The 15,154-nt window shown below is 43.4% G+C and overlaps 1 protein-coding gene across 1 annotated transcript in view; it reads left to right on the top strand.

The window, feature by feature from the left end:
* Positions 1-15,154, top strand: part of grik4 (glutamate ionotropic receptor kainate type subunit 4) — a 144,540-nt gene that overhangs the window by 116,656 nt on the left and 12,730 nt on the right. Inside the window, exons 10-12 of the mRNA XM_022753799.1 lie at positions 198-305; positions 8,842-9,045; positions 11,687-11,800. Coding sequence (XP_022609520.1) covers positions 198-305; positions 8,842-9,045; positions 11,687-11,800 — 426 coding nt within the window. The remainder of the gene's footprint in view (positions 1-197; positions 306-8,841; positions 9,046-11,686; positions 11,801-15,154) is intronic.

Here is a 15,154-nt window from a genome sequence, read left to right as displayed (position 1 = left end):
TGTCCTACACTGTCTTCTGTGAAGGTCATGCTGATTCTCCTTAGAGGATAGGGAGGCAATTAAGCAAAGATTGTTTCTATTGGCCTTTTCCAGCTGATGGACTTACTGACTGATCTGTTTGTGTGTGTGTATGTGTGTGCGTGCGTGCGTGCGCGCGCGTGCGTGTGTGTGTGCGTGTGTGCGTGCCTTATTTGCAGATTGGCCTGTGGCACTCTGAACATGGACTGTCCATGGAGAGAAAACTTCCATCAATCAATGTGACGGACACCCTCTTCAACACTACTCTCACCATCACGACAATATTGGTAAGTACCACTGTATACACACTGTACGCACACATCAACTGAAGTCCATTCTGTTTCATTAGCTCATCTTCTCGGCTGATCTACATGTGGCTGACATTCTGCGGTTGACAGACAATTACCATATCAAAAACCCATTTTGTGTTCTCAGATCCAAACTCAGTCCTCTTGGGATCAGAGAAACTGATGCTGTGCGATTGTTTTGCCCCGAGTACTTCAGACGAGGCTACATCACAGTGCATCAGCAGGAGCTAATAATTCACCATGTCAGCCATTCTCAGCCTCTGTTGTAAATATGGATCCTGCGAGCGCCAGTTCTCACCACCCTCTCTGTGCTACCTGTTACAAGTGATGCAGTTTTTAAGCAATTTACTTAATTGCCTGCCATGTTAATGATTAATAATCTATGACTCCTTAAAAGCTTATAAAATACAAAAAGCATGCTTCTCCTCAATTTCGTTTTAACAATTGGCATGGTCAGTTTGTGCAGCAGAAGCAAAATAAATTAGACATCTGAGTCATTAAATAATTAAACCCAATTGAATTTTTTAAATAAGATTTAAAAAAAAAAGAAAAAAAAAAGGAAATAATACTTTCACTCAATAGCTCCTGCTCTGCTCTGTCATTATTGTCAAAATGACTAATTATGAATGCAACTGAAAGGTTTTATTGGAAATTGCAAATTAGACAAGTTTGAACATACAAGGCACCTAAAACAGCCTGTCATTCTTGTATTAATGAAAAGGGCTATAGATGTTCAGTATGCTGAAACAAAAAATGTTTATAGCTGTTCCGAATGGCCACACTTAAAAACAAAAAAAAACCTGATGTCTTCGCCTCCTGGCTGCATCCCGCTGCCTTCCCAATCTCTCTCCGAGAGTTCTCTTCCTTTTGTATGTTCTGGTAGGCTCAACACACTGAATTGTAAATACAGTGGGGATAACAGCAAACACTTTGTGACAGTCTCTCCTCAAAAGTGTTTATGTTGTTGCACTCAGATGTCTATAACAAAGGGATGGGAGTAGCTGTGGAAAGAATAAAAGGGACCTTCAGAGAGAAGTTCACAGGCTCTGCGCTGATCGCTGCATGAAGTGGACTTGCTTGTCGGATTGTTGCTTTCAGAAAGTGACAAACACTATCGTATGCAGTCCAGCACATCCCAACTAAGGAAAGGTGTGTGGGGAGGAGGCTTCAGACGCTGTTTGACAATTTGACAAGTACTTTGTTTGAAGCATCCTGACCGCTGTAATCTGTGAATGCACACAGATATAGCTACCTAGAGCTCATTGTTATTATTTATTTATCAGGACATCAGTATGTGAGTCATGAGCTGTTGACATATCAGTTCACAGTAACTCCTAATATTGCAAAGGAGGAAAGGCGAACTGCTCAGATCAAAAGCTGAATGAGCTCTAACCTCTAATAGGAGAAAATAGCAAAACAGCACCTTTTATTGTGCCATTCATGTCATACACATAACCAGTCATACTGTGCTGCGTCACAGCTGATCACACAGCTCATGTCCCAGCTGTAGAAATTAAGTCCAGCGACTGAACACGTGCCCAAATAATGCACAAATACGCTGTTGCAGCTGTCAGTTAATACATTCAAATACTTAACAGTGATGAATTAATCATCAATTACTCACCTACCTGTTTTAATCAGTAGAGCACAGGTGTCCAAAGCTTGTGAGAAGAATAGAAAGCTCTTGATATTTTCTCAACATGTTCTGTTTTACAGTAGCTTTGATATTGCTCCTGTATATTGGTTTGCTGCTGTAAATCATCAAAGGTGATACATGGATTAACTTTGGAGCTGTGTAAAATCATTCACATTCTCAGTCAGCTGTGTGTGTTTCACGCCTTTGTTCATCACTTACACATACACGCACACACACGCACACACACAGTCATAAACACAAACCCGTCACTCGCCCAGCTCCTCCTCCTCCTCCGATGATGAATCAGACGATAAGACACAAAGTAGGTTGTAAGCAGAGGCAATTGTCCCAGTGCGTTACTCTCAGTGGCTGGCTTATCAGCGGCGAGCCGTGAGAATGAGCGAACGACATATTGCCATATTTCGCCACTGAACAACTCATTGACACTGATTGGGATTCAGATGGAATGGTTCATTTCACACAGGAGGGGGGGGAGGACACAGGGGAGGATGGAGATGTGTGTGCGTGTGTGTGTGTGCGTGTTTGGGTTGAGTACAAATGAGACAATGTTTTTACAACAGAAATAGGGTGTGAAAGAATGAATTGGCCGAGCACAGAGCTTTGATTTCACTTTGGAGATACAGAGTCCCTGGACCAAACTTCGGAAGCCACCAAGGAGCAATTTTCAGTGCCTATCACAGCTCATTCATCATGGTGTGATTGCTGTGTCGCCGTTATCTCGCTTGTGGGCGGCAGACGAGCTGCAGCTGAAAGCCTCCATAAGAATTCCTTACCTGTACCACTGGCCTGAGGGGGGGGGGCATATGTGCTTGTGTGTGGCTGCACTAGCACCCACAGTATTCATGGATGCTCTCTCACAAGCATGTATGTGTGTATCTTCAGTGTTTGTGTGTTCGTGTGTCCCCTTGACATGTTCACCTGGCATTTACAAAGCAGTTTCATTACATCCACACGTTGACGTCACCTTCCCACTTCGATTTCACAAACAGCTCCAGAAAAAAACTAATGTCACAGAATTGATGATCATTTTACTGCACAGTCACAAGCCATGTGTTTCCCATCACTGATTGAGTTTGTCAGAGGCACTGTTTAGGTCTTAGTGAAATAATGTCTTTATACCCTCACTAGCTACGCTGATGTAATAGAAAAAGCCCATTCTTTGCTTGCTTGCTTGGGTGTGTTGTTCTAAGTCGTGTCTGTTGTGGCTGCTCTCTGTTCTGGAATACAGTGGTAGAGCAGCAGTCAAGCAGTAGAAAGAGTAATCTGTGTTCATTTCTGAGTTCTCAGGTCTTTCTGGTCTCAGCTGATTTGCATTGAAGTTGTAACTGCTTGTATTTTTCTCAGTAAAACATAAAGGCACAGGGAGCCTGTCACTTTTTGAGCAGACCGCTCACCCAATTTATGATTCCAAGGTTAAATGACGAGCAATAACAAATGACTACACTTGCAGGCAAATATACCAGGGTCCAAGCAACCCAGAACCAAAGGCTCTGAAGCTGTGAGCCTCACTGAGCACGGCTCAAACAGACAGTGTAATTAGTTTGTCTTTGCGGGCTCAGACGCTCACACACCTTGAATCTCTTTAGTTTCATTCCACCTGTCTCGTCCTGCTCATATGTGCGGCTGACCGCCATCAACCACCACCATGTCCTCCTAAAGACACACTTAGAATACATCCCACATCTAAACCAATTCACCCAGATACACACATAGCACCACCAACCCTCTCCTTCTATGCACACACACAGACAGGTGGTCAATTTAAAACAACTTCATTTATTTCTTATGAAGCTACAACAGCCTAGAGGATAGATATAAGAAAATACAAAAAAAAAAAAAAAGCATGAAGCCACCAATATATGTAGTGTGTACCTCCACCCAGTCCACAAACACACACACAAGCTTATGTCACACGTTTGAGTGAGAGAGTCTTTTTTTCATCGGTTTGATGTAAATACATGTGGTTATTATGCCACCAGCAAATCATTAAACAGCCGTTAGTGTTAACGTATCACCCGTTTAATTAGGCTCTTAAATAGCACCCATGCTCTGTGCTCACAGTATTCAAGTCTCTGTGTTATTCCTCGTTTCTGGAAGAAATCAAATGGAGCAGAGCTTTACCTGTAGGGACATCGCTCTTTGGTGCCAGCTTTCTGCCATTGTTAGGGAATCATGCCGTCTCAATATTTAAATCCCAGCTCAAGACCCATTTTTCCTGTTAGTGCCTGAAACCTGCTTTAAGTCCCTGCTGTAAGAGCCATTTTCTGCCTTTGTCATCCACCACTCTCGCGGTCATTCACTCAGTTCTCCCGCAGACTACCCTTGTGTCACTGAGTGCTCTCATATCCACTCACATACGTAATGGGGAAAATTCAACAGTGCACATAGTGTCGTCCGATAAAAGCAGACACAGCAGCAGATTTGCTGGCACACAGGCGTTGAAGCACTGAGGCACATGCACATGAATTTGCCCACATGGACACAAGATCTGTCCTCATTTTTCAAAGTTTGTGTTTGCTTGTTCTCTCTCAGTTTTCACTTCATTTGTATTTGACTATTCTGGCATTTTGTTTACAGTGAAGCGCAAAGCTGTTATAAAAGAAAATTAACTTGACCTAGCCCCTGCTCTAAGCACCTAATATTTTAGTATTAGTATTAAAGTATCAGAGCTTACGTGGCTCCTCCTCAGACAGGACTACAGAGCCCTGTGAGAGAATTGCACCTCAGATGCCAGTTTGCTCGGCTCTGGAGAGCAAGTTCTTAGGGATAAGAATACAGTTGAAGAAAGCGAGGAGGTGTGTGAAGACATCTTGAACACCTTGAGGTTTTAAAAGGGGGGGAAACTCCACTGTGGTGTGTGAAGATGGATATGAACAACACCCACAGGTGCACCTGGCTGTGTCAGTGTGTGTGTGTGTGTGTGTGTGTGTGTGTGTGTGTGTGTGTGTATGTGTGTGTGCGTGCGCACGCGTGCATGTACTTGCTCGTGCATATGTAAGCGTGCTTCCTCCTCCAAAGTTATCAGTCCACAACCAGACTCCTCATGGCCTGGGAATAAGAGGCTGCTTTAAAAGTCTGCATTTCTTTATAGCTTCAAACTCATAGCTTTTATTGCTGTTTTGCTGTGGTGTGCAAAAGAAGGGAGATGGAATTTCCTTGTGATTTAGCCTTCATGGAAGACAGCGCTTTCATACCCCTGTATAGACTTTTCATACCTTTATATACTTATTTTCATATGATTTTGTTCTCAGCTTCACAGAGGCTTCTAGTGGGAGCGGTGTCAGTGTGTGGTGGAAGTTTTTGGATGAGTATGAAGTGCAGCAGATATATCAACTTTTAATAGCAGTTGTCTTTCCATCTCTGCAACTCAGGTCTGGTTAATAGACAGTTTTGACAGTATATTTTTATGGAACAACTGGAGCTCAGAGAGAGAGAGAGAGAGAGAGAGAGCTTGAAATTCAGAAAAAATGAAAAAGAGGAGTAAAAGCATTTTGGCGTAATAACAGTCAACCGGTCTCTGTGTTATTGATTGCTGTTCGGCTTTTACTGGTGTGATTGATGTTTGCCAGGCCTAGTTTTATCAGTCTGTACTTAACCCGGGTCAACACGGTGGGACAGAGGGAAGACAAGATTCAAAGGCAATATTTTCTAGCCTTATTTCAAGGGATTGAGCTTCCTGATGATGGGGGCTATTTGTCATAGGCCTGAATATAGAAAGCTTTTCACACACATAAATCAACAACAAGATGGAAAGCGAATTATTATTGTTTTTGCTTAATTACAGGTTGTATGCGCACGGAAGCATACATCATTCATCCAGGCACATCTTACGCTTTTTAGTTGAGAAGAGCTGCTACGTGACTGTAGCAGGTTTGTGTCTAACTTCATTTCTTCCCTGCCGCCCTCCCCACCCCTCCCCCCAGTCCAGCTTGTGTTGTATACACAACGCCTATCAAGCCAACCTCTGTAATAATGTTGCGGAAATTGGAAGGAGAGTGAAAACGTCTGACTCCGTCTGGTTTGAGTACAAGTTGGCGCTTGAAAAGCTTCAGCAGTCTGTGAGCTGTGAAATTAGCATTTATATTGTGCTTGATGCAAGCTGAAACATAGGCATGCATAGATGTTATGTGAAGCCAGTGAGGTGACATGTGTGACTGTTTGAGGGAGTTAATGAACAGACTGACAGATTTGCTTTCACAGTGTGGTACATATAGTCACTAACTGGCTGTAAGCTTGACTGACTCTGAGCTAAGACACATTTTGTTTTCTCTTCTACTTTTTAAAGAACATAGCTGACAATATTCAGTAGTTTCATTGTCAGTAGCTCATCTTTCAGTATTTTCTGATTTCCCCAGCCTGTCTGTGGGCCTCAGTCCCAAGCCAGGTCAGTCCTACTGAAGTTATGTTAAGTTATGTTTCCTCAAAGAGCTGGGTCCTTTAGGTTTTAGCATATGTTGCTAAAACTGGAGCATCAGGTGTTTCAGCAAATGCCTCAAAATGAAATATGTTTCAAAGCCAAAGGAACTATGACTGTTCTCTATCTGGAGCAAAGGAGGAAGTAGTGTGGCATTAATCCACACAACAAGGAGGTCAGGGTGAACGGATGGGTCAACAAAATGTTGGACTTGACCACACGAGACTTCTGTTTTCCAGTTTCCTGTACTGACAGTCAACATTGGTTTATTTTAACCATGACAATCATGGTTAAGGGGCCATTTCCTAATCTTAACCAAGTAGTTATTTTTACTCATGATTCCAGACCCTGACCAGGTCGGTTTTCTGCCCAGATCTAACCAAACCTTAGTGGTGTGAGATCAGGAAACATTTTTATTATTTAACGGTAATTTTGGCCTGTTGATAGGCTTTGTATGAACAGACAATACTTAGCATCAGTTATGTGCCTATCCAATCCCAGTAACTTAGGATCAGTTAACTTTTGCTTTTGGTCTTTTCAGTGGCTTTGGAATTGACAATAAGAAAAATAAAGAATAAAAACAAACTTCACCAGTTATTTAACATAAACATGTCCAGTTCCCTTACTCTCACATGATCGTATCTTGTAATCTGGTCTTTGTCAACTACCTCTCTTTTTGCTTCTGTAATATAGGCTATTGCCACTACAGCAGGTCTGATTACTATGAGAATGGTTAGATAAATTGAATCCATATGTTTCTAGGTGCAGAGTTACCCGGACAGAGAGTGGGTTTGTAGTCATTTTATTATCTTTCTTATCACAGCAGAGCAGCAGGCTGTTGGTTCTACTGCGCAGTGATGCAGCAAGAAAGGGGCAAAAGCCGCCCAGTCCAGTGTCAGAGTGATCTGAACCCCCCTTTACATACAGCTACAGGTGGAACCAAACAGTTGCTATGAGAACAGGGCAAGTCACAGTAACAGTTGTGCCACCTGCTGTGTCCAATTTCAGTGTAACTTCTATTTTTGTGGGTTTCTCTGAGAAGCAAATCAATCAGCAGCCAACCAGTTACTGCACAACTAAGTATTTCCTACTGTGTCGATGACAAAACAATTTCACTTCTATTCCAGTTCTCAAAATACAGCTCCACAACATTACTGCTTCTGCTTTACCCCACTGAAAGAAGAAACACAGGCTTTGAATGGCTCAGCCACATGACCCTGCGGTGAATTAAACAGACTCCGCCGAAGGCAGCTGTGTTGAAATTAGTAACTGACAGTCTCTTTAACAAGCTCATGGTTGTCTAAAGAAAAACACTTAATGAAACTTCTACAACGAAGAAAAGAGAACTTTTTTTTTACTTTTGCTTAATTTTTTTTTTTTTCTAAATGTAGAGTGCCAGCACAAGAAAACACTTAGACTTGTTAATCTTAGTTATCTGATGTCATGTTGCCAAAGTGAGTTAGTTTTAGCTGGATTCACGAGCTGAGTGCAGGGATAGTGCAACAGCAAAGTGGTACATAACGCTGTCTTTTTTATGATGTAGTGGAGCCTGAGCACACCGTTTTGACAGTTGCATTATTTGAAAAACAGCACAATAAGGGTGGCTCCAAAATACATCACTGTGGGGATCTTTAAATCTTCCTACAACATCACCTACATGACAAAACAAGACATAAATAAACAGACAGCCAAACAGAGAGTTGGTTCTCTAAAAGACAGGCTGTAAATAGGCGTGTTTGGGTGTGTGAGTGTGCGTGTTGCTTTTGTTTCTTATCTACTTTTTGCTGGATATAACAGATTAGTGAACGCCTGTCTGTTCCCGATTTTAGTGTTTGGCACTGCTTCAAATCCACAAATCTCAGTTTTCATTGAAAGCAATAAACATGATGTGAACTATGACCTCCAATGGACGTAGGGGATGCCTCCGCCATTCTTCCTGACTGTGAAATCTTTGGTTAGGTTCTGTAAAGCAGTAATATTAAACTTTAAAGGGGCACTCCAGTGATTTAGTATTATACTTACATAAAGTTGTGAGGGCTTTCAAGAGATAGGTTTTCAAAAAGAATCATCAAAGTCTAAGTAACACAGTCAAAGAAAGCCTCACTTTTAGTCTCAAGTATAGGTCAAGCTACAAAAAACACTGAATTCTATATTTCCCATAACGTAACTCCATGTCCATGTCTTTCAATGTCCATATCAAGCCAAGATTAAATAACCTGATGGCATTATCAGAGTTACTTTTCAGACTTGGACACACTCAGCCACACTCACAGAGGCCTGTTTTTTATTTTCACAGACTGACTCTGTGAGTTTAATGTGTAAAATCGGTGTGGTGCCCCTTTGAAATGCAGATCCAGTGCCTAGTAGATTTGCCTTTTCTCATGACTGTACAATATGTCAGTATCACTGCACTGTCTAAATTGCAAACCATGTGTGTTTTTCAGGAGAATCCATATGTAATGCTGCGGCAGAACCACCAAGAACTGGAGGGAAATGACCGCTACGAAGGCTTCTGTGTGGACATGCTGAAGGAGCTGGCAGACATTCTCAAGTTCAAGTATCGCATCCGGCTGGTGGGGGACGGACTGTACGGGGTCCCTGGAGCTAATGGAACATGGACCGGCATGGTCGGAGAGCTCATCTCAAGGGTATGTAAATATATACACATAAATGCACAAACGCAAAAGTGTATCGCTCAGATCTCATACAGTTACTGCAAGCAGCTTTCCGTCATGTCATACACTCTTTTTTTTTTTTTTTTGTCATTCAGGAGTTGGCCTTTTCAGCTTAACCACTGTATTTTCCAAAACAGTCACGGCTTGTTGGTGCCTTGTTCCCTGTCAGCTCCTTTCCTTAAGCCTTCTGAACTGACCTTAACAGACTTTCCCCCTGAATCAGTCTGTGTTGTTGATGTTAAATCTCTGAGTGAGGTCTTACACTCTCCCAGCTATTCTGTATGTAGCTGTTAACAGGCAGATAAGGTTATATAAGAGAGCTGAGGGGAGACAAGGGGGAGGAAAAGAAGTGAAACAAGCCTAAAAAAACAAAAAAAACAAATGAGGAGGACCGCTGGGGTGAGGAGGAGGAGAGGGGAATGAAGTTGAGAGGGACTGAGTCGATCCTAAGTGGTGATCTGTCTTAATTCCGTGGGCTAATGGAGGGCAAAGTCATTAAGTATGTAAAGCAAGGAGTGCCTGCTCTTGTTATTGTCATAGCCCGCCACTGCCCTCGTCCCCTTCTAAGTTGCCTCTGGAAGGCTGACCTTCAGCAGAGCTGTGGCTGAATGCGACATGTGTCTCCGATAGCAGCTTGAACTGTGGAGTGGCAAAGTGGGCGGACAAAAAGTCGAGACGTGCTTGAGAGGGATTTGTCGTGGGACGGGGGATGTCTGGAGGGATGTTCCACAGTGGACAGAAAGGCTTGAGCTTGTTTGGTTAAAGGCTTAGAAAGGAATGGGGAAGATGGCAGAGTAAAAAAAATTGTGAATGAAAACAGAGGAACAGCCATGTTGGCAAGTTTAATGGATAAACCGAAAGGATTTGAAATATACATTGGGAGCAGCAGAGGAGGACAGCCTGAGGTTATTCCAGACAACAGATACCTGTATCCCTGCCAGAACCATTCAGACTGGACAATATTTCACAGTATGATGGCGATCAGTTTGATGGGTGTGAGACAGCCTGAGCTAACAATGAGTCGGGCCAGGAGGAACCCAGACACCAAAGTATAAGTGCAATATGTTCCTCAATCCACAGTGCTGCGGTTAGAGAACAGAGGTGTACAGCATCTCCAAAGACTGAACTCTTGAAGTCAAACGCATCCTAGAGGGTAATGTTTAATTCATCACTCACATTCACAAGTTTTATTTTGTCCTTTTTTACTGGGTTAGCATGACATGATGGAATGCAAGGGGAAACAGGTATGATGCAATATTGAACAGCCAGCATTACACTGTTTTTTTGGGGGTTTTTTTCAGTTGTACTAGAAGGCATAACAGCAGGCAGGCAGAGGAATCCAGTAATCAATATTAATATTCCATTGTCACATAAATATTTCAGTGGCTGTTACGACTGTGTGTTCATTTTTCAAAGGATCAGTGACTTTCTTTGTTGAAATTGCCTGGATGGTCGTTCCCTGCGCGTGGCTTCCTTCCGGCGCTGGGAGCAGGCAATCAGACTTTCAAACGACGGAGGGAAAAAAAAAAAGATGAGTCGGAGGCTGGGGACATCTGATGATGAAGGGTCAAAGCCTGCGGGCTGAGGATAGGGTGGCGTCAGCGTGGAGTGTAAGCTGGGGCGCGGTCACAGAGGTGGAAATTTTGAGTGTAATGCACTAATTGAAGCACAGACAAAGCGGGACTGGGGCTTTTAGGTGAGTATTCAAATGTCTAAAGGTCAGAATAATTATGGGGAAAATTACACATCGCATCACGACAAATTGGATGTTGTAGCAAAAACCCGTGTATGTCTGATGCCCCCCTCTCTTTGTCTCTCTCTCCTTGACGTAGAAACAGTGTTTGTGGATTTTGAGTGGCATCTGCGGCGCTGCTGCAGAGCTCCCCTCTCCTCACTCTCATCCTCCCATTCCTCTCCGTCTCCCCAATCCTCTTAGTTCTCCTGCAGCAGACAAAGAGCAACGCGTTGCTGCTTTTACTCTTCGCTCCTCAGGGAGATGAAAAATCCCTTGCAGTTGCACTTTGCTGGCCTGTATTATTAGTGGGGAGCCATCCAGTATTCAGCGTACATTGACCATTTCTACGTGTGTGTGTGTGTCTGTGTGTGTGTGTGTGTGTGTGTGTGTGTGTGTCTGTGTGTGTGTGTGTGTGTGTGTGTGTGTGTGTGTGTGTGTGTGTGTGTGTGTGTGTGTGTGTGTGTGTGTGTGTTGTAAAGTGTGTGTTTCACAAGCAAATGCTTTGTCAAGTGATTTGTCTTGACAGTGCTCCCTTGGTCAGCCACAATGGTTACACTGAGCTCTTGTGCCCTACACACACACACACACACATATATAGACACACACAGACACACAGTGCCAATGCTGGATTATCCTCGCCACAGATAGTGCTATTGGCGGACAAAAGGGCTGTGGGATACAAAAGGGCATTATAAGGGAATTAGCAACTAGTTGCCCACCTCTTATGTCATCCTCGTCTTCTATTCAAGCTCTGACATCATTGGTTTATGTCATATACTTATGTTACGTCCCCACCGCTGTGTTCAGTGTTCCTTTAAGTATATTTCTTTGACTGTGTGATACCACAGGATGTGAAACTACTTGCGGTCTGCGTTTCAGAAAGCTGACCTGGCAGTCGCCGGCCTCACCATCACAGCAGAGCGTGAAAAGGTCATTGACTTCTCCAAGCCTTTTATGACCCTTGGCATCAGCATCATGTACCGCGTCCACCTGGTGAGTTACCTCCCACCGGCCCTCCCACATCCTCCACCCCCAACACCCACTCTAACCAGTCACCCTGGCTCCAGTAGCAGCTTGCGGCAGACCACAGAAGGCTCAGCTATGTCTAATGCCTGAGAAGGAACTACTAGCACTTTTGGTCTGTAGAGTCTCTCTCACTTAGTCTGCCATAATCCCTTCACACTCTCCTCCTCCTCACCTCCCAGCTACTCCATTTCCCAATCACCTGTGTGTTTTCATGGCGACACTCTACATCCTCTACCTGCTTTCATCCTCTCCTCCAACCTTTAGTCTTGTTTCATTGCTTCTTCTTAATCTTCCAAACATCTTTCCCCTTCTGTCCCTGCAGTCTCAGCTTTTTAACGGTGTCCAGTTCTTTTCACTTCTCTCGTGTTTACTCATTTCCTCCTTCTGTTGCCACCCCCTCCCCCCAATCCTCCTAGCACCAGATGGCCTGTTTTATAGTGTGAACTTCCTGATGAATGTAGCAGTTTCACAGTTGTGTTCTCCTTGCCCTCTGATTGGGTTTGGTCATCTTATTCACACAAGCAACACGCTCCACGCTCCATAGAGAGCAAGACCAAGCAAGAAACAGTGAAACAACAGCAGGGCAGGTGGAAATGAGCCAGTGTTTGCAGAGTCAGTGGCCCATTAATCATCAGTCCTCCCCCCAAAACCCAAGGTGACACAGCAGGGCCCAGTATGGCTCTGGCCACGGGCCGCACTGAGGTGCTCTGGCACATGCACGAGCTAACATTAGTATAGTATCCCAAAGGGGCGTTTACTCACATTCCATCTTTCTTGTAATCCTCACTGTTTTTCACCCTCCCATAGTCTGCGCACAGCGCTAATAGGTGTAGCAGTGAGGGACTCAATTGAGCGCCAACAGTTGGGGAGAATCAATCGATGCTCGCTGCAGGTGCAGTGTTAAATGGGCTACTCTGTAGCGTATCGCCTCTGAAATGGGAGGCAAGCTGGCGGGTGGCAGCATGAGGAGGCGATATGGAGCTGATGTCCCTCAGGGCTGGCACACGGAGTCACAGAGTTGAATTAACACAGACTTGACCCAGTTGGCTCTGAAATCCTGGGTAAGAGGTCAATAAGAGAGAAGCGAAGAAAGCAGTTATTATTCTGATTCTGGTGAAAATTACCTGCAAAACACTCAGCACAGATAAAATAAACACAAACCATTCAAAAGTTCAAGGTTAGAATATATTTTATACAATATAGAAGACAAAACTTATCACTAAAAATCTGAAGGAAAAGTCTCCCCGAAGTGAAAATAAAATTCACTTTATACTGTTCCAAGGACAAAGAATTGTGACTGACTGTCTGCCCAACAAGAATCAGATCTCTTCATGCACTAATGTACCCTAAAAGCATGTACAGGAATTCTGGGAAAGAGGCCTTCTTGATATGAAAACACACAACATCTAGTTACACTTCACATGATATGTCCTCACATTCCTCAGCTACATGAATCCCAAAGGCACACAGTATCGTGGTAGTTTACCTTCACAGGATAAAGTATGTGGAGTTCTTGAAGAATAGAGAAAGGAAAGGTACATGGTAAAAGAAACACAGAAGACAGGTGTCCCCTGTCTTTGTCTCTCTCTCTCATTCGCTCTTTAATTTTTCATTGCCCCTTGGTATTTTCTCAAATCAGACTCAGAGCAGCCCCTCAGCAATTCGATATTTGAATTTCTGTGACTGCACTTGTTTAGTTCTAATCCACTGACTATTGATCTGAGGCACAGTGATTTCTACAAGGAGGTTTGCTGCTTATTTCAAACTTTAAATGAAAATTTCTGTTTAATCAATAAGAATGGCGAATGCAATAAAATAAAGGCTCCTGTTGGGTATTAATTACCCTCAGACTATCAGCTATTTAATCTCCATTTCTCCTCTTTGTATGTTTTCTATGTCTGTCTCTCTCTCGCACACACACACACACACACACACACACACACACACACACACACACACACACACTGTTTTTCTCTTTTATCGGTATCCTTTTTGTTTTGTCATTAATTTATATTTATTAAAGCTGCGATAGTCCTTCACATTCTGAGCCAAACAAAATGGACAATATTTTTTTTTAGTAACAACAATATAGCAAAAGGTATAATCCTGTTTGGGCAAAAATTACTTGAGTATTGCAAAGCTATCTCACTGCCTTTAAACCCAGTTCAGACCAAAAACAGCAAAACTAAATAAATGTATTTCCTGTATGAAACAGCAGAAAGAAGCAACAACCCTGGACTGAACCTCTACAGGTTTCTCCACTCTAAAAACTCTCATCTGTCACAGTCAAGTTTTCCACGGGGTGTTCAGAACAGTGGCAAATCTCAGCACTTAATTACCTGTCGCATGGTTTTGTGACAGTGGTTTACATTACACAAAAAGACAGGGGATCGGATTCCCTCGAGGGATCGCCGTTGCCTTGTGCCTTGTGCCTTGTGCCTTGTGCCTTGTCTACCGATTCTGTTTTGATTTCTGAAGCACCAGACTGAAATAAAAAATATAGGAACAAATCTCAGACAGCTTGCAGCTCGCCGGGAGAAGAGGAGCTCTGCCTGTCAAGGTCCTCCAGAGGTCTCTTGTGCCTGGTTAAGGATTTGTAGTTATGTACTGCACACAGTCACGTAGTAGTGTATATTATAAGGTGTGCTTTCTGTCCTTTGACATGCATGTGGTTTTGAGGCCGTATAAATAAATTTGATTTGCTTTTATACGCAAATCAAAAAGGACACCTTCACCTCAGCAGCTGGTACAATTTATGTCAGTGCTCGCCTGAAAAAGGGCGTCAGAGTTATGAACCCAGACATAACCTAAAGCTACTGTCAACCTCTGCTCATAAAAGCCTTCCCTCCCATTACATTCATCACCTGTACAACAAAAAGGCCATATGCCGTAACCCAAGATCCCAATGCTCCAAGGTATTTAATATCTGTGCCAATTCCATCATTTAAACGATTCCTTCATTTAGGAGACTGTGCAACAAAGTCAGCATGTGTGCGCGTGTGTATATAAGAGGATGAGAGAGAGGCGCTTAATTAGACATAGGAGTTAATTAGGGGCGTGTGGAAGCCGTGTCAGATGCGGCAGCTGCCCCAAGGGTAGAGCACGACATACGGAGCTTTATTGACTCTGTGGCCACACACGACCTCAGACAAAATTACACACAAACACATGCGGCCCTGTGTATATTGATATACACACCCACATGCACTCACCGAGCACTTTATCGGGAGCAGCATACTAATACTGGGCAGAGCCTCCTTTCTCTCTCAAAACAGCCTCGATGCTTCGGGTCATGGATTCAACCAGATGTTGGAAACATTC

The sequence above is a fragment of the Seriola dumerili genome, unplaced genomic scaffold (assembly GCF_002260705.1).
Source record: "Seriola dumerili isolate Sdu_G_001 unplaced genomic scaffold, Sdu_1.0 BDQW01000199.1, whole genome shotgun sequence".
Taxonomy (NCBI): domain Eukaryota; kingdom Metazoa; phylum Chordata; class Actinopteri; order Carangiformes; family Carangidae; genus Seriola; species Seriola dumerili.
This window is presented reverse-complemented; position numbering and strand designations above follow the sequence as displayed.